We start from the raw sequence: 19,885 nt of genomic DNA, 5'->3' as shown, positions 1-19,885 counted from the left end.
GGGCTTCCATCTATTAATCATATCCATCTCTCTTTTGTTTCCAAGTCTTATGTGTGATCCATTAGGTCCTTACTACTTCTGGCCGTATGCAACTATTAAGTTAATTTCTTCAAGAATTATATTTAATCCTTGCATAATGGAATGATGAACAGAGCATGTTATCGGCATGTCCGTAATCATTCCCCCAGAGTCCGTTAAGAAGACAGGTTGATTCTGCCGTTAACCCTTCCGTATTAGTTACAGTATAATTCGATCCTTTATCAACTACATCACTTGAACTGAATCTTATGACTATAGATGATGTCAAGTCACATATAGCGAGACGTTCGTTTTACTTGTACAGGCCGAGTCAACTCAAATAGATAGGTTAAGTGAAATTTGTATTTCTACTCTTAAGCTATCACCTTACAAGGATTTAGAGTCGAGTCTTCCACAAGCGATCCTTGGACGTATCTCCCATTCATCGGGAGTGATAAATGCTCAATCCAATGTATAACTACCCTGACATTACCTCCTGTGACACCCAACCTTTGCAGTTCACACCCCAGAGTCATCTCTGTTAAGGATCGTGGGACCACGCGATCAAAGTCTCACATTCAGTAATTCAGGATGACCAATTAACATTCCTTTGAGTCTGAGGATTATTTATACCTATTAATACCAATGAGATGAACAGGTGACAAGGACGAATCTACCCATCATGTTATCTCAAATCGGATCCCCAATCCTAATGAACAACGTTTCACCGGATCTATGTAATTGTCCAGATATCTATATATGTGAAGCTTGTGAGATCAGCTTTCTGTCGGACAGAAGACATTGTTACATACAAGTCTCAACAGTGATATATCAATCCTAAACATATCACTTGACTTGGGGTGGTTTTAAGTTTATTAGTTTATTATAAAGTTTTGTCTCACTTCATGCTTGTATGAACACTTCATAATCACTTTAAACAAACTTACGGATTTCCTTTTATTAGACTTTATTTAGTGCTTTAAAAGGGATTGCCTTTATATAGTTATAAAACATATATCTTATTAAAACAAATGATATAAAGAACAATTCATTTACAATAAGTTTGTATCCTGCAACAATTGTCTATAGGACACTAAACCATATTATTAAAAATAATAATAATTCACTAGTTATATAGCAGTGCTTTTAATTGTGAGTAGCATTGAGCAAATTAGTTTTTAGATCATGTGATAGTATCAGCATGGTATGAGTCTTGTAGGTATGGATCCTAGTCTGCATGGTATTCCATGGATTCATCTCTATATGTTAAAATATATCAATGTATTATCTTAGCCTACATGGTATCCCATGGATTCATCTCTATTTCCATGGTATGTTATGACGTTCAATTTGGGAACCAGATTATAGGCTGTTCATTCCGGTGAGCAGTGGCTATTATTTGGGAATTTGACAGTTAGAGTAAGAATAGAATTACAAGGTTGAAATTAGCCCATCATCTGCAATGAAGGAGAAGAAGATTACAATTATACTGCAATTTGGCAAGCAAACAACTAGATAGTTGAAAACACACATGCATGCATAATTCTATATGAAAATAGCAGCAAGTTATTCTTTCCCTAAATTATGTTTTTTCAGTTTTTTTAGATCTGTATTATATATACAGATGCCATAAACACGTACATTTGCACAATTTGAATTGTTATTGTTCTGCTCAGGTTGATACAGAATCAAATAAAAAATTGGAACAGTGGAACGAAATGCTGAGAACAGATGCTATAAAACTCTGTCAGGATAATAATTTTATGACATGATTTTTTGAAGGAACTGACACTAATTATGTTGTAGATGCTTATGAGTTGAAGGTAAATCAAAAAGTGCTACTAAACAAGGGCACTTCACTTTCAAACAGATGCGAAAATTTCTTTCTTCGGGTGTTTGATATTATCTTATATCTCTATCTTGCAGATTAGATTAGAACACATTCTTGAGAGAGTATCATTGATCTCTGATGCTGCAGACACAGAGAAACCATCACCACTCACAAACTATCTATCTATCGGTGGGTGTATTTCAAGATATGGGTCATTGCTTAATGGGTTTCCGTCTTCGAGATCATCAAGGCTCCCGTGTGTTTGCTTACCATGATCCATCTGATGGTGCTTTTGAACCCGTTCTGGCAGAAGTTGTTTCCATCAAGGAAACCCTCTCTTGGATCAAAACGTCCAGTTTCAGAAATGTGGCAGTTCTCTCGGATTTCCTTACTGTAGTTCAAGAAATCTTACATCCTTTCTCACATTGTTCTTATATGTCTGATGTAGTAGCTGATTGTGTTATTTTTACTTAGAGATTAGATAATTGTTCATTGGATCTCTTTTATTCAACGTTTAGCATAGCTTAGCTCGATTTTGTACTCTAGCTTTTCAAATTACTGTTTTTCATTAATAAAAGCATCTGTTTGTCCATATTGTTGGAAGGACTACTTTTCCCATGACAGCTCTTGGAGTTTCTTTAGATGGTGACTGCTTTATAGGACTTGTTGAAAACTTTGAATCAAGGCTCGTTACTCCAATCATGTCTTGTATAAAAATTTAGGGTATTATTTTTTGTAATATATACCTGTGTGGTAATTTGATGGTTGAATCCACATATGATGATTTTAGACTTATGTTTGGGCTGCTCATTTTAGGTAGTTCATATGTTAGCAAAGCAAGAGGACATAAGGCAAATTTGTTTTTTTTTTTTATGAAAATGGTGATTGATTGCATTTTAACTATTTATCTTTTTTTATAGATTTATTTAGTTCTCGTCTTCTTGAGTACGTTGAACCAAAACATTATAGAGATATATGATTGACAGTATCTCCAGTTCAAAGAGATTCGCACTCAGAATGTAGTCGGAGAAAGTCTGCAACTTGTATTTGAAGAACTTCTATAGAGAATATGCTTAAAATTAAGATTTTCTCTCAAATTTTCTGAAGCATGAAGCAGTAGGAAGACTCGCATACAATGCTCCTGAAGATTCTCAGTTGTGTTACTCCAGAGAAACCTATATGTTGGAAATCAAACTGTTCTTTGAACTCATCTAGGGGTAGTGTACAAGATTCAATTCATGTTGAGCTGACTAGCAAGATAGAATTTAACAAGAATCTTACTGGGGTGGGTTTTATGTCAACGGAACAAAAGAAAAAGCTGCTCTGGGGGAACAAAAAGAGCACAACTTCTCAAGAGGTACGTATTGCTTCTTCACATATGAGTTTGCTTTTTCAATCTATGTCATTTACATTGCTGCCTCCTAAAGTAATGATATATTTCTTTGTCCTTAATACAACAGTCTGGTAATCGGTGGGATACTCCGCTATTTGATGACTGTAAAAGACGAGAAGTTCAACAAACTCATGGTAAAGATATTTCCTTTTTTTTTCTTCTTATTTCCTCAAATTTGAACCTTTCTCATGCTGTTACTAGCCTAGTGGTTAATTAGCTGCTTCTTAGTGCAGAGTTTGAGCTCATGAAGTCAATTTTTATTTATGTACACAAAATGAAAAACAAATAGAATAAGAAAGAAATAAATAGAAAAAAGAACGAAAATCAAGATAGCAAGGCAAACATGACGCAAAGGAAAGAAGATTAAGATCTGAACCGATACATATCATATAGTATTGAATATTCCACACTTCCACTGTGCCTTTTTTTTTTACTGTGAGGAAGCTCTGCTGCAAGTCAGAGTTCTTAAATTAAGAATTTTATTTGGAATTATAATCATGGAAGAGTTACTAGTTAATTTGAAATTGGTTTGGTGCATTTTATGATTAAGGTTGTTTTTATTTGACTATTTATTGTATTTTAGAAATGTAAATTGTTGCCATATATATATATATATATATATATATTGTGCGCCTTGTGTCTCTCAGGCGCGCGACTGCGCCTAGGTTATAGGACCCCCTTGCACCTTGCGCCTTAAATAACTATGGGCCTAGGTTCTAGACCGGCCAGAAAGAGTGCTAAAATATCTATTTGGTTTCGAACCAATTCAAAATATTGGTGTTCATTTTATAGTAAGTCTAGACTTTAAGTTTAAACCAAATCAAATCTCACAGTCCACTTTCTTAGAAAATAAGAAAATGGCTAGTTATATGGGTTTGTCAAAGACTTAATTCACACATTTCTCTGATTGAATCCAAGACTTCCTGAATATGCCTAATAAAATGGCAATTCCTAAAATGGAAAATGTTTGGCAACAAGGATGTGATAAAATATATCGTAGATCTAGTTTTCCTTGACTGCCTTGTTGTGCTATGATTGATTCTTGGAGAATGTATTATTATCTTCAGAGTTAGATCTTCCTTTGTCAATTAGACTCTTTGTTTGGCAATTAGATCATGAGAGGAGTTGTTTAAATATTATACAGTCAGGATTTTGTGCACTGATTAGATATCTGCATGTGCATCGTATGTAAAGGTTTCCAAGCTCCAAAGCTCACGGACTGATAAGTTGTAAAATTTGATTTGATTATTTTTTCTTGACGAAAGTCTACCTGATTATTCATACTGATAACTACATTTGGGTTTATTATAACTCTTGAAAGGTTATGCTATTTCACCTGAGCTTAAAGGGCTTTATCCCCACAAATTCCGATCAAGTAGGCAATTGTAACTTTTACAGGTTTGAGTTTTAGGCTCAATGATTTAATGAAATGCTGTCAAAGTGTCTTGGACAAAAGGTCTAGAGTTCAGATCCTAGACTGTCATTGTTTTTAATGGAATTCTTTTTTAGTACGAGGAATATCTGTTTTTATGCACGCTTCATTCCAATGGATATTCATGTGAGGCATGTGTTGGAGGGGGATGTTGCAGATCGGTTGTCCTCCCTTTCTCAGGTTCCTAGCCCAATCAAGCGTAGCGATCACTGAACACTTGAATTCCTATTTTTATTAAAAAAGAATATTTCTTGGATGTATTTAAAACAATTATTAGAGATCTCAACTACGAGCTTGATCTTTGTAGATATGCAGCTCGTATTTAACAGCATCTTTATTTGTCATGCATATATATATGTATATATTTAATTTTCTTGGGTTCTAGTAATAATTGAATGAAAAATAACTTATTTTGTCCAGGACCCGCTTCATGATGTTGTGAGTTTCAGCAAAGAAATAGAGGGGGTTACAGTTGATGTGGCTCTACAATGGTAACTAACTTTGTACTAGTTCATGTTGCAACTTATGTATAAATTTTTGCAACACACATTGTTGTGTCTAAAATATTATATGGAATTGTTCCAGATCTTGATGGCCCTTCAATTTGTGACAGTTTGTTCATTCATTCTTTACTAGGTCTTCTGATGCATTTTCAGATACAGTACTGGGATATGCCAATAGCATACGTACTATTGATGGTGGCACTCATATAGATGGTTTCTAAGCATCATTAACCAGAATTCTCAATAACCTTGGGAAAAAGTCAAAGATCATGAAGGTGTGTTCATTTTAGCAAAATTCTCAGTGTATTTCTGTTCAATTTGAATGCGTCGCTAGAGTCCTTTGTGGCCAAGGACTTCTAATTTTAGTTCTTACTAATCATGGCATATTATTTATTTAAAGTTGATATGCATGCCGAATGTGTGCTCTCATTTGATCACTTCAGCACAACAAATAGCTTGTTTACATATAATATGATTTCCTATCTTCTGCCTCACCATCTCCACTATATCCACTTTTTCTTCTCTTATTCCCACTTTTGAGAATTTTACATTTGTTTATTGAATTAATAAATTTTATACATGCACTATATTATTTGAGAATAACACAAAAGGCTAATATAATTGTATAAGATCCAAAGTCTTGGGACTAGTTAGAGAGACACTACATATCAGGCAAAACAATTTTGTGGTTGATCAAAAGCAATTTTAAATGTTATTTATCCGCGGATTACTTATTCAAATAGCTTTAGTTGTTCTGAATCATTTGGTCTTTCAGGATAAAGATATTAGTTTAAGTGGTGAGCATGTAAGGGAGGGTTTAACAGCAATCATATCGGTTAAAGTTCCTAGTCCAGAATTTGAAGGTCAAACTAAGGTAATGTTTGGTTACTCTCAAATTCCCATAGTACTAATTATGCTCGAGCCAACTCTCATTTTGCAATTTTTGCCTTTTCTTCATTTCCAATAGTATACGTCTTGGCTTTCTCATTGCTCATCGAAAGACTAAGGTTAGGGAATCCAGAAGTGCGGAAAGTGGTGGATCAATCTTTGCAAGAGTCTCTTACTGAATATTTAGAATTGCATCCTGGAGTTCTTGATTTAATCCTTTCAAAGTCTCTAAATGCTCTCAAGGTACCCTTCTAATTATTTTGTTTTCCTTTCTTTCCACTTCCCATTGTATGACTAATTCTGTCACATAGGCTGCCTGACAGTTAGATAAAAAGTTTGACCTGATTGTATGTGTGTCTTATCTAGGCAGCTTTGGCAGCAAAGAGGGCAAGAGAGTTGGTGAGACAAAAGAGTGTCTTGCGGACATCAACTCTCCCAGGAAAACTAGCTTATTGCTCATCTTCAAATCCTGAAGAATCTGGTTGGTGTTATATGTTAAATTTTTGTTATGAACCAATGTCTGTGATATGAACTAAGCTTAAGCTGATAGTTAAAGGCCCAATTCATATTAATATCTGACACTTGTTAGTTAGTTGAGGTTTATTAGACAGAACCTCGGTTCTGTGAAACTATTTTGGTGAAAAGGGACTTAATTCCCTAATCCAGAAATTCTATTAGATAAATATTCAATACAGAAACTGGCCACTAGTTCACAAATGCCAACAACTGTCATCAAGCAGCAGCACTTTTAATTCAACCCACATGCACAATAAACGAAGCCATTGACACACAAAAGACCCAAACAACACAAATAAAATACAAATATTAATTAATAGCCTATAACGGTTTTGTTGTTGTATTTACATTTTGCTTATGAAAGCTATCTACACCTAGCAGAAATTAAAAATGTTTAAATTTTAAATGATGTTTGCTACATGAATTTATTTTCATTCATTAGCCAATATGCTTATGTTTTTATTAGGTTAGCTGTTATGTTAAGTGTTCAAACGAACTTCTCAACCTTTAAGAACATCTTCAGTTTTGTCTGATTCTTTTTGACTTGATTAATTGTGGCTGTGAGTTTTATCGTTAGTAACACTGTAATTTGTAAGGAACGCAAAAATGTGTCTCTGGAGCTAAATAACAATCTTAATTAGCAGAGATTATTGTTATTATTTTTATGGGATAAGGTCCAAATTTTCCCATATCGTTTTTTTGGGGAAGTGAGATTACCACTAACAAACGAAATAGTAAAATTTTACAGGTGTCTTTTCCAAGCAAGATCCATTTTACCCCCACCTAACTCTAATTTTAAACTGGCTGGTTTGATTGTTATTTGATTGCCACATTGAACCTTCCAAACAAGTTTATCGATAAACTGAAGCAGTTTCGTGCGTTTTGGCAGGTCTTTTATAGATGTGTTAATAACATAGTAAACATTTTAGGCAGTTTTTTTGTGATTAACTTATAGGTGACAGACTTGGTTGACATTTTGGTAGGTTATTTTTAGCTATACGTTTTAGACATAATTGATGTTTGGAAGGTCTGACTTGACAATTAAACAAAAGCTCAAATAACAATAAACAAGTCCGTTCAATTTTTCTTTTAGGTAGGGGTGAAACTGTCCTTACCTGGAAACTTTAGGGGTAGAATTTTACCATTGCATATGTTAGGGGTAAATCTGCACTTCCCCAAAACAATAGGGGAAAATTTGGACCTTATCCCTTAATTTCAGTGCAATGCTGACAACATAGAAACTTAATTTGTATATCCCTGTTGTTTTTGCTAATTTTCCCTTCTTTGTTTCTGTCCACAGTCGAAGAAAAAAGTTGGAAATGGAAATGATTCTTAGAGATAGTGTAGCATGTAAATTAGATGTTGTTAAAAAGAAATGTACAAAGTTTCTTTCGGGATTGTGTTGGACCTAAGAAAGTCCAATATGAAAACTTTTTGTGCAGTAAACATCGTATTATAGTCTGATTGTTCGTTGTTACAGTAAATTACATTATGACTTGCTATCCTTGTAGTTGTAATTTGGATGATCATTCACCATTATGGTTTGTTTGTTACTTTGCTTATGAAATTTTTCTTGTTGGTTGGTTATCCTGAAGCTCCAATCTCTCTCTTGGACAAATTCAAGTGATGCAAAGTTGGTATTCATTCTATATGGTGAATTCTTCAATGGTTACTTTGACTAAATGTTGACATTTGTTGGTTCTTTATTTCATTACAATGTGAAATTTCCTGTGCAGGCAAAGATATATTTTGCCCCTAATTGAATCTTGATTTTTCTAAAGAAGTCCAGAATTACAGTTAGCTCACTTGACTGGCATTATTAATTGAAATCTAGATATTTGATCTTTATCATTTGATCCTTGCAGAAATTTTTATAGTTGAGGGAGATTCCACTGGTGGAAGTGCAAAACAGGGTCGTGATAGGCGGTTCCAGGTATTGGGCCAAATTGATATGTTTTGATCTGCAAGCAACTGCAGATGCTAGCTTATCCAATAAACAAGAATAGAGATAGCTCGTTCATTGTGTTCAAGAATTGCTAAAATAGTTTTGTGCTCAAAGCAGTTTTGCTTTACAAATGCTAAGATTTCTAGTTGTCCCAAGAAATAGATAGAAGAGTACCAGATAACACATTGTCATCTAGGAAAAAAGAACCTGTTTTCTTGAAACATCAAGCTCCTACTATTTTTTTTTAAAGAAAAGTTAAGTATGTGGGTAAATTGGGTTTCTGAAGCCTTTTTTTTTAATCCAGAAAAATGTTGAAACCCCTTGTTTTCAGAAAAGTAGAAGAAAATGGACATCTTTCAAATGTCAATTTTAGGCCTTTTGTGTGCTTATGAGGTGAACATGTCTTTTGCTCTTCTGATGGACAATAAAGTTGAAATTATGGAGGGAATATAGAATCTACGTTTGTTGAAGACTTGAAGTAAATGCACCTCTTAAAGTTCTAAGACATGTTTCATGTATGAGCTCTGTGTGACTGCATTTTGTACCCCTTTTTTAAGCCCATAGTCTTAGTTTTAGTATTTTCACCATGCAATATCTTATGTATTAGTGGTGTAACTTCTGGATTGCACAGTTAACTTTAAAATATATTATATGTCCTAATGGACTTCTTTTTATAGAAGTACCATTTGCGAGATTTTTTTTTAAATGTTCTTCTTGGCTTTTCCGATCACTATCTGCCATTTCATAAAAGTCTTGCTGCCCACAGAATCTTGATTTCCAAGATGTTGTTGCAGGCTATTCTCCCCCTGAACATAGAAAGGAAAGATGAGGCTGCAATGTACAAGAATGAAGAAATTCAAAATCTTATACTTGCCCTTGGACTTGGAGTGAAGGTTTTCTTTTCTTTTCTCTCATTGCTTTTGCCCTTTGATCCTAGCTTCCCAAAATAATAATGGCAATAAGTCTTCTAGCTGCTAATTGTTTTTAAGGCATAGAATATTCTTCTTTATAGGGAGAAATTTTCAAAAAAGAGGCTCTACGGTATCATAAGATCATCATATTAACAGATGCTGATGTTGATGGTGCACACATCCGAACTCTTCTGCTGACCTTTTTCTTTAGATATCAGGTAGATAACTGAGAAAATTGTGAAATTGAATATTGCTCGAATAAAAATTGAATGTGGATTGTAATTATGGATAATTCTATCTTGTAGAAAGGCTTATTCGATGAAGGTTGCATATGTGTTGGTGTTCCCCCTCTTTACAAGGTTGGATTTGGCACTGTGAAAAGCTTGGCACTGTCTATTCCAAATAACAATGCTCTGCTGATGTATCTGAATGTCTGATATTATCCTAAGATGAATGCATAGCATGGATCTGCATGCAGTGCTCATCTTCAAAATCTGTGAATTCTATTTAATAATAAATAGAATTTCATTAGCAGCCTTTTGCCTTATTTTTATTTTTTTTTAGAAAAAGCAAAATTCCTCTCACCACATTATTGAAACCTCTCTTGGTTGTTTCTCATAGGTACTCAATATATTTATCTGAACTACTTTTTTTTTCTTTTCATATTATTCTTTGAAATGTTTACCCTTTGACTTGAGGCATTGCAGTGTAATTTTTGTATGATATACTTTGTATTGGGTTATATGTATAGAAAGTGGAAGAGTAAATATGTGAAGAAGATATTAATTTCTCTGTTTGGACATGGATGGAATAAAAATAAATGGAGGTTGTCTTTAGAGTTGTCAATTTGTAACACGTGGACATGATTTACATAGACAATCCGCCTGACATGAATATTAGTTTTGTTGCATTTATATCATATATAATCAAATGGAAAATATAGATCATATGACACGACACCTATTTGTGTGCTCTCTCTCTATGGGTAGATAGATGGATAGGGACATGAACACCCTTGAACGTGAAAAGCACTTGACAATTAAGAATATTTTGAATATTTTTAGGGTTGGGAGAAATGATGCCTGTACAACTATGGGAAACAACAATGGACCCTGAAAGAAGGGTGCTGAAGCAATTAGTGGTTGAGGATGCATCAGAGGCTCATAATGTTTTTTCTTCCCTAATGGGTGCTAAGGTATGCGGCTCAAGCGTGTTTCTCCACTTGATCTCATCATTTCCTACTCAAGGAATTAATTAATGTTTCAATTGCTTATGTTAATCAAGCTGCTCAGTCTCTTGGTAGGGTGGCTGATCATGTGTCTATTTTTGGAGTTTGGGTTACTAGTTGTTCCAATTTTAAGAGTTGATTACTATATCTCCTTTCTTAAAAAAAAATTGTAATGTAACAAATACAGTAATGGAATTATGAAAATAATGATTGCAAATAGGCCCACTAATGTGGGGGATTGCTAAAAAAAATATATTGTATACTGGTTTATTGTTTTTTCAGATTTTTTAGTTATTAAAATTTTACTTTTGAATTTTTTTAGTCTTAAAATCATTATTTGTGTTTGTATATGGTTTATTTTATCTTGACGTTTTTTTTAACTTATATGGATAACTCATATATTTTTCCAACTAGATCCATTGAAGGTAATAAGTATATGTCATTATTATCAAAAAAAAAAAAAAAAATATGTCATTACATTATTATTATTTTGAATTGATGTTTTTAACCACAAATTCTATGTTTATATTATTATTTTTTGAAATGGTGTTATCTCGTAAATATGTTTCATATGATTATATATGATGTAAATGCTAGAAAAATGATTTTCTTATCGTGTCAGTTGGGTTTTGTAAACCGTGTTTTCAGATCAGAAATTGCCATGTTTAGTAAACTCGTCATGCCCTGAAAAAAAAACCATGTCTTTATGGCCCAAAATGCATGCTCACATCACATCTCCTTTTCTTTCCTGCTGCTTCTGTTGTTTGATGCTATTTTGATGGGCACTATCAATTGGATATTTCTGTTGCAGGTTCTCCTTTTCGTATTAGCTGATATTGAGTCTTTTCAATTTAATTCCATTTATTTGATAACTCATTGAATAACTTTTACAATCTGAGCTATTTAAATTTAATGGAACTGCTTTTTTTTTTATATATATATAAATCTGCAAGTATGAGGGCGAGCCTTGACACAACGGTAAACGCTGTTGTCATGTGACTGAGAGGTCACGAGTTTGAGTCTTAGGAGTGGTCTCTTGTCAAAAAATTGGCAAGGGAAGGCTTACCCCACTACATGGGGACACGTAGTGCACCGGCCGTTTTTTTTTTTATAAATCTGTAAGTGTCTTGAGTAAAATATGATCATAATGATTGATTCAAGTATATATACATATATAGGCATAACAACCCAATTAGGTTTTTGAACTATGTGTTAAAAGTAAGTTTCTATAATTTATATATGAAAAGTTAATTAGAACATATCATTTTAAAATTATTAAGTTCTTAATGTGTATCGAAACTGTAAATTAGATTTTTTTCATACGAATTGGATTATTTCATAATCGAAATAAAATTTTGATTCAGGTATTTTATATTTTTATTTATGTCCAAATAAATATCATATTCAGTTATTTTATATTTTTATTTAGGTACAAATCAATATTTCATAATATTTTAAATTTCAATTTTAGTAAAAATAAAAAATATTTCGGTTATTGAGTGGAATAAAGTTGTAAAACATATCATATGGGCATAGAGGGTAATTTCTCTAAATAACTAAGTTCTCCGTATGTTCCTCTCTAAACGCGCTAACTTAATGGGAATGATAGAACAAACTTGGTCTTTATGTTGAGATCAAGTTGGCTAACTAGATCTCGAGTTTGAGTTCTAGCATATGCAGAAAGCTTTAATTAGGAGAGAATCCACATAAACTATGTCTGACGAGTCGAACCGAGTAATTAGATAAACTATAAAAAAAAATAAAAATAAACCTTAAGATGAACAAAAAAAAAATGTGATATTAAATAAATTAATCTAAATGATTATATTTAATAGTATTAGTTTAAATTAATGTAATATTGTAGAAGTATATGTAATATACCAGAAGAAAAATTATTATTTTAAACTTGAATTCTAAATTAGCTATTAGGCTATCAATCTTATTAAAGTTCACTAAAGTTTCCATAAAAAAATAAAAAGCAAGTCTTTGAAATTGAACAATACCCTCGAGAGCCATTCCAGTTCGGAAGTTGTTAAGACCTCGACGGTTCTAGAAAACACCTATTATTGCTCCAGCGGAGCTGTTCGAAGACCAATCTGACCATTTAGACTGTTTCTCTTTCACATTTATTGAAGATTTCTCTCGTATTATTTTAGCTTATGCAAGTTCTTTATTTATATAAAAGAAATGGTTCTTAAGAAAACGAAAATTAGATAAAGTTGGATTGCTTTTCTTGGAATGATACAAAATGCATTAACATAGCAATAAATAAATTTCTACTAGCAATCGTGTAGAAAATAAATTTCTCTTAAAATTAGGATATTTTCGAACTACTAATATTTTATTTAATAAGTAGATGTAGTTGTTGCCGGTTGAAATTAATTTGTTTTATCTAATGATAAAAAATATTCTTTTTTAGATTTTTTACAGATTAGCTATATCTTTTGATCCAGTGTATGATCATCTACCCATATTATTTAATACGTAAGGTTAATAATGAACATAAACGTTAGTAATTGTGATCTTTAGGATATAATGGTTAGCATATCCACTATAAAAATGACCCTAAGATGGTTGATTGGGACATTTTATGATGAATGTCCTTAAGTCTTCCAAATCTTTATTTTTTTTAATAAGTTTTATGAAACAGAGTCAAGGAATCTAAAATAAAATCTGGAGGGACAATACCACACTCCACAAATTCTGACAAGAAATGAGAAGACCTAGTTAAAGTATGAGCCACTTTATTTGCAGAACAACCTATAAATCTGACAGAAATATCATTGATACTAGAAATAAGATTTTTATAATCGTTTATAATTGAACCATAAGAACAACGGAAGTATGTTTGATGAATATGTTACACCACTGACAGCGCATCTGACCCCACCTCCACACCACCCAAACCCTTGAGTTTGATCCACCTAAGAGCCTCTCGAATACCAATAGCTTTACCTTCCCTAACCGAAAAGTTTCCAGCAATACGAGAATGAAAAATAATAAATGCTTTGTAATTTTGGACAAGATCCATTAAAACACCAACTGCTCGTAGGTTGCCCAGTCCATGGAAGTTCCAGGCTAATAGACTCATGATGATGGGTGGACCTATCCAGCAGTGTCCATCTGTTTTTTGGATCCACAATTAGACTATTATTTGAAACTGCCTCCTCCCCCTCATTTAAAACATCTTCTTTCCTTCTACGTTTTACTTCCATAACCACAATATCGTCTCAAGAATCATGTTCCGACCCATGATTTATGCCTCCTTCATAATCAACTGTCATATTAATTATTCCATTACTGTCGCCATTGTTCAACCTTCACCAAAATTTAGTCATTTTAGGGAAATAATGAAAGCAACGTTTCGCAGTAAGCAAAAATGCGAAGGAAAATACAACTCGACAAACCTGAGTTTGCTTCACAGTTTGCGAAAACCGCGAAGCAAACTCATTCTGCGAAGTCGTATGAGTTTGCTTCGCGGTTTTTGAAAACTGCGAAGCGAACTCATTCTGCAAAGTTGTTTTCTGGAGAAAAATGACCTCCATACAATCATTTTGAACTATCTATAAGTTCCATTTCGCAAAATATAGCTAAAAACGAAAAAGCACAACTAAACCACAAGCCAAAATCGCAGAAACAAATAATACGAAACCCTAAAAACATTGAAATCGCATAAATACAATAGATATTTACCTTATTTACGTCTTTTGCCATTGAAATCGACAATAAACAATATGATAAACGTAGAAAAAATCGTTTCTGTAAAGAAAATGGTGTCTTCGAGTTTGCATAAGAAGAAAAAAATCAAGAAATGAAGAAAAAACTATACATTCGATTCGTAAAAAAAAAAGAATCCAATAGAGGAAGATGAAAGGATACGTTCAGTTTACACAAGAAAAAAGAAACAAAGACAAGAAGATAAAACTTAAAAAAGTTACAAATAAATAGTTTAAATATGTAATGAGTTATTTAAATCCACTTCCAAATTGATCCAGTTTTGTAGTTCCCCCACCCACCAAAAAGTTATTAGTGAACCATCTATGACTACCATATTGTTTTTATAGGTTTGAATATTCAATACCCTTGACTAACACATTGTTGGCTGACTTTACAATGTATATTTTACTACTAGATTTGGTATGGACTAGTTCATTCTTGAATAAGAAAAAGGCAGGCAATGAGCAGAAATTTGATAGTTGCTGCAGCAGCAATTGGAGTAGCACTCCTCTCCATCCTCCTCACCAATCCCTATAACATCTTTGCACCGCCTCCTTTACCATCTTCTCTTAATCTTCTCCACTCCTCTAAGCTTATTCCCGTCACCGGAGCTGTCGGACCTGAGAGCTTGGTTTTCGATCCTCACGGAGAAGGACCCTACACTGGCGTTGCTGATGGTAGAATCCTTAAGTGGCATGAGGATGCTCGTGCCTGGGCTGATTTCGCTCTCACCTCTTCTAATCGGTAACTAAATACTCTTGATTTTGCTTTTATGTTCTCAATTCGAATCATGCTGTTATAATTATCATTGGTAGTAGAATTTTATATTATTTGGCATATCCTTCGAATTCATTCAAGAACTCGTCGGATAATCTAAATCCTAAATTACATTAAGAAATGTGTCTAAGCCCTATATGTTAACCATTATCTTAGGTAGATTCTGGTTTCAGCAAGTTGCTTTTTGAAAATAAGTGGCAAAAATTTCATAGATTGTTATTTCTTTTTCTGGGCAGGAAAGATGACGATTGCCAGTTCAATTAGATAAAATTTTGCATGTTGTGCTTGTTTCTCACAAAATGATGATTATTTTTAGTGTTGATTACTCATTCAATTATTGATTGCTACTTCAAAATTTTCTTTGGTGAGATATGTTTGGTTAAAGGAGATAGACTTTAACTTGTAATTCTTTCATGCTTTTTAACTTCAAAAAGTTTTTCCTTTAGTTCTTGTCCAGTCTGCCATTGTTCATTAGCAAATGTTAACATGAGTCATTTAAGTGGGCAAATGATAGACAAGTGATACCTAGACCCGTTTTAGCCCACTTATCCCATGGCCTAAAGATCTACCACGTTTTACTCTAGAAGGAAGAAGATAGCTGGAGGGAGTTGAGGTGGCATAAGTTAGCTATAATCTAAGTAGTAGGGTTGGTTAGTTATATGGCTGTGTGTGGTGTGTGACAGGGTATGACGATTATTCTTTCATTTTGGCTCTTAGTGAGAGAGGGAGAGTTTCCTTGAGGGTGTTGGTTTAGTGCCTATTTCCTTTTATCTGTTCTTAGTTTATCTTCAATATCAATATAACCGGTCTTCACCTGGTTTCCTTTCTCTTATCTCTGTTTCTTTTCTTAATCTGTTTCTATAATTCTATTTGGTACTGAGTGTTTCCATCAGACAATGAATGACTGTTTAGAAAACGTAGATGCTCAGCATTTCCAAGTGTGTGACAAGCTCTATCTTTTCTTTAATTTGTGTTATCAAAGATGTTGGTGAGTAAATATGAATTTCTGATTTAAATTTATACTACCTATTCAAGCACTTTCCTTCATTTCCTCTTATTTAATGCAAGAATCTACTTGAAGTAGACATTTTGGAATAATATTATAAGAAGCTTGAATCTTCCAAAGTTGGATCTGTGTGGTTTACTATCTCCTCTTTTCTTTGTTCTCATCAAGAATTTTCTGAATAGAATCATACATTGATATTCAATTTGACAAAATTAGGATGCCTTGCACTATTTGGCTTATTCCTATACAAAGTAATTTTTTATTGCACAAGTCCATTCTACAATCCAATATTCATTTTAATATATTTCTTGCATACATTTAGGATATTTCATGTTATTACATCGTCATATAGAATATCTTCAGTAACTTAATATTTAAGTCTGACTCAAATTAATAGATCATATAAATTTAGTTTTGCTGCATCCTAAATGCTTATGATTTTATGTCACCTCTTATGTTTCATTGTTCATTGGATTGCAAATATGTGAAAATCTACTTGTTTGAACAGAGACAAGATTATTCACTGCACACTTCTTGATATAGAATAGCAGCACTTTGATAATTATGTTTATTACCGAGAGGTCACGGGTTCGAGTCTTAGGAGCGGCCTCTTGCCAAAAAAAAAATTGGCAGGGGAAGGCTTGCCCCAATACACCCTTGTGGTGGGACCCCTCCCCGGACCCTCGCTTAGCGGGGACGCGTAGTGCACCGGACCGCCCTTTTAGAGCATCAAATATTCATCAAAATGGATTTTCAAAAACTTATTTTTCTTCCCATTGTGACAGATATTCATAAAACACTAATATACTTGTATGTTTGGCTATGTTATAGCAATTTCATGAGCATTATCATTAGTTAATTGAAGGAAAAATACGGTAGTTATGCAATTTTGGTGTTGTTTGAGTTGTTTCTTATCAGCTTGTTATCATAAAGATTTGTGTAAATTGAATAGCTCAATTTTCTATTTAAATGTCATTTTTGCTTTTTCCTAATGCAAATTATCTATATTTATATATATATATATATATATATATATATATATGTGTGTGTGTGTGTGTGTGTGTGTGTGTGTGTGTGTGTGTTTATGAAAATTTAACTATCCTACAAGACTATAACTTTATTTAGTGGATTAAGCTCCTTAACAAGTTCAAGCATATGAAAAATTTCATAGAACAATCTTCAATCATTTTTCTTCGAAATATTTAACTTAAACTCAACTTGAGCTCCAATCAAATTTGAGGAAAACCGAACTCAAGAATTGTTATGTCTGTCTCTGATCAGGTTCTTTGCAGACTTGCTTATCATAATCCACATCCATTCAGTGTTATCCCATCAAAAAGCTACCCTTTGTTTAGATGGGCGTTTTACAAGGGATGGTATGGTTCGAGTGTTTAACTAAAACTCATGTTTGGTTAGAAGTGTAATTTACTAGGGTATGGTTTTAGATGGTTATTCATGGTTTCAGAACCATGTTTTTTTTCCATTTCAGAACATCCCAAATTGGGGTGTTTTCATGGGTTTATATTTTTTTTTCCAATTTTATCCTTATTACTGTCATGTATCAGAGTAAGAATAGGCTAGTTACTTAAAAAAAATTGATAGACTAATTACTTATTTCTGTTAATTGTTATGTTTCTTGATTTGCTGCGATATAAAACTTTTGGTTAGCTTAGCACTAATAAAAATCTAGCGTCGAATAGTATGCAATTTCCATTTAACATGATTGTCTATGCTGCTATATGTTGGTTTAATTAATATCATATTCTGCAATAATTTGATTGTAGAGTTTGTAAATACTAGTCCTCTTGCTCAGGAAATATGCAGCTAGATGATTGTTGGCATTAGAGTTTAGTCTTTGATGCCTTGTGGAATATATGAAACATAATCGACAATTGGTTATTATGATGCCTACTCGAAAGGGGAATAAAATTATATATGAAAGACGCACGTATGTATTCCAAATGTTCTACAAGACTCATCAAATTAACAAGCAAGTATACATATATAATAGTTTTTATTGTTTACTAATGTTTGACTCACAAAATGCCTCTGTATGCAAGGAAGGAGTGCATTCGGCCATTTGCACCCGAAATGGAGCATGTATGTGGAAGGCCATTGGGATTAAGGTTTGAGAAGAAAACCGGAGATCTCTACATTGCTGATGCCTACTTAGGTCTTCAAGTAGTAGGTTCAGAAGGAGGTTTAGCCACTCCTGTTGTCTCTGAGGTTGAAGGGCGTACTTTGCGCTTCACCAATGATCTCGATATTGATGAGGAGGCGGATGTAATTTACTTCTCTGATACAAGCAAAAATTTCCAAAGAAGGTACTTTAAATAGAAAAATCTGCCTTACTAATTCTGATTCCTTAGTTTCATTTTGGATTCTCTCCTTTCCCAGGCAATTTGTTGCAGCAGTCTTAAGCGGAGACCAGACAGGTAGATTGCTGAAGTATGATAAATCAACCAAAAAAGTGACAATCTTAATAGAAGGTCTAGCTTTTGCTAATGGCGTAGCATTGAGCAAGGACGGCATGTTTGTTCTAGTAGCAGAAACAACTACTTGTCAGATAACAAGGCTTTGGGTTCGAGGTCCTAATGCTGGAAAAATCGACATCTTTGCAAAGCTTCCGGGATTTCCAGACAATATAAGAAGAAACTCGAGAGGGGAATTTTGGGTAGGGTTGCACTCGAAGAAAGGAATATTCGCAAAATTGGCTCTTTGGAAGCCATGGATCGGGAAGACAGTGTTAAAACTTCCGCTGAGCTTGCAGCAGCTGCATTCATTGTTGGTGGGAGGGAAAGCTCATGCAATTGCTATAAAGCTAAATGAGGATGGAAAAGTGGTGGAAATATTAGAAGATAGTGAAGGTAAGACATTGAAGTTTATTAGTGAAGTTGAAGAGAAGGATGGAAAGTTGTGGATTGGTTCAGTATTAATGCCTTTCATTGGTGTTTACAATTTGTAAGTGTGTGATGCCTAGTAACTGAATTTCTGTTGTAACAATATCTTATATAGCTTTGCTTTTGTATAATTAGCACCGACGGTCATGTAAGTTTTACCTTATCCGAATAAGGTTAGAAATCTTCGTTTTGTCTCAATATCAATAAAATCACTTATCTTTGTTTTTTTTTTCAATAATGTCACGTTAGGTATTTTTCAATCACTCTCTTATCGGCGATGACATCTACTCACATGTCTTAATGATACGACATTACTGTTTCTGTGTCACGTCGTCAATTGCTGACACCAGGCTGATGTGGTGCTAACATGTTGGTATGACATTTGAGCTATGTGAGTGGATGTCATATCTATTTCCAGCCGGAGGATGACAAAAAAAAAAAATGTACAAAAGATAAAATACGTGATTTTATTGAGACAAAATAAATATTTGTGACTTTTTGGAGATATTATTGAAATTTATATGATCATCGGTACTAATTATCCATTTGCTTTTGTGTCAATAACTTGTTTAATTTTTTTTTTAATAAAAATTAACTTGTTTAATTAAATCATTGCGTAACGTATATAACTATATTAAGAAAGAAGTATAAACCGAAAAAAGATGAGAATAAATGTTTCAATTGTGGAATAAGGTCCAAATTTACTTTTAATGTTTTTAGAGTGCTGATTTATTCCTAACATATGAAATAGTTTAAATTTACTCCTAATATTTTCAAGTAATATCAATTTTATCTCTATTTAATGAAAATTTGAACGGAC

General features: G+C 33.4%; 1 protein-coding gene and 2 pseudogenes across 1 annotated transcript; all 3 read left to right on the top strand.

The window, feature by feature from the left end:
- LOC136208946 (dual specificity protein phosphatase PHS1-like) overlaps window positions 1-2,441 on the top strand; it is a 29,531-nt pseudogene extending 27,090 nt beyond the window's left edge.
- A 572-nt stretch (window positions 2,442-3,013) lies between these two features.
- LOC136208945 (DNA gyrase subunit B, chloroplastic/mitochondrial-like) lies at window positions 3,014-10,845 on the top strand (annotated as a pseudogene).
- Window positions 10,846-14,795: 3,950 nt separating this feature from the next.
- On the top strand, window positions 14,796-19,293 carry LOC136208863 (protein STRICTOSIDINE SYNTHASE-LIKE 10-like). The gene is made up of 3 exons (XM_066000120.1): window positions 14,796-15,126; window positions 18,226-18,489; window positions 18,563-19,293. The coding sequence occupies exons 1-3, from the start codon at window positions 14,843-14,845 to the stop codon at window positions 19,128-19,130; spliced, it is 1,116 nt and encodes a 371-aa protein (XP_065856192.1). The 5' UTR covers window positions 14,796-14,842; the 3' UTR covers window positions 19,131-19,293.
- Window positions 19,294-19,885: the final 592 nt, after the last annotated feature.

This window comes from Euphorbia lathyris, chromosome 10 (assembly GCF_963576675.1).
Source record: "Euphorbia lathyris chromosome 10, ddEupLath1.1, whole genome shotgun sequence".
NCBI classification, from domain to species: Eukaryota; Viridiplantae; Streptophyta; class Magnoliopsida; order Malpighiales; family Euphorbiaceae; genus Euphorbia; species Euphorbia lathyris.
This window is presented reverse-complemented; position numbering and strand designations above follow the sequence as displayed.

Coding starts and splice junctions, on each gene's coding strand:
- LOC136208863 (XM_066000120.1), top strand. CDS start 14,843: ATGAGCAGAAATTTGATAGTTGCTGCAGCAGCAATTGGAGTAGCACTC. Junction 15,127..18,225: donor GCTCTCACCTCTTCTAATCG/GTAACTAAATAC, acceptor TCTGTATGCAAG/GAAGGAGTGCATTCGGCCAT. Junction 18,490..18,562: donor AGCAAAAATTTCCAAAGAAG/GTACTTTAAATA, acceptor CTCCTTTCCCAG/GCAATTTGTTGCAGCAGTCT.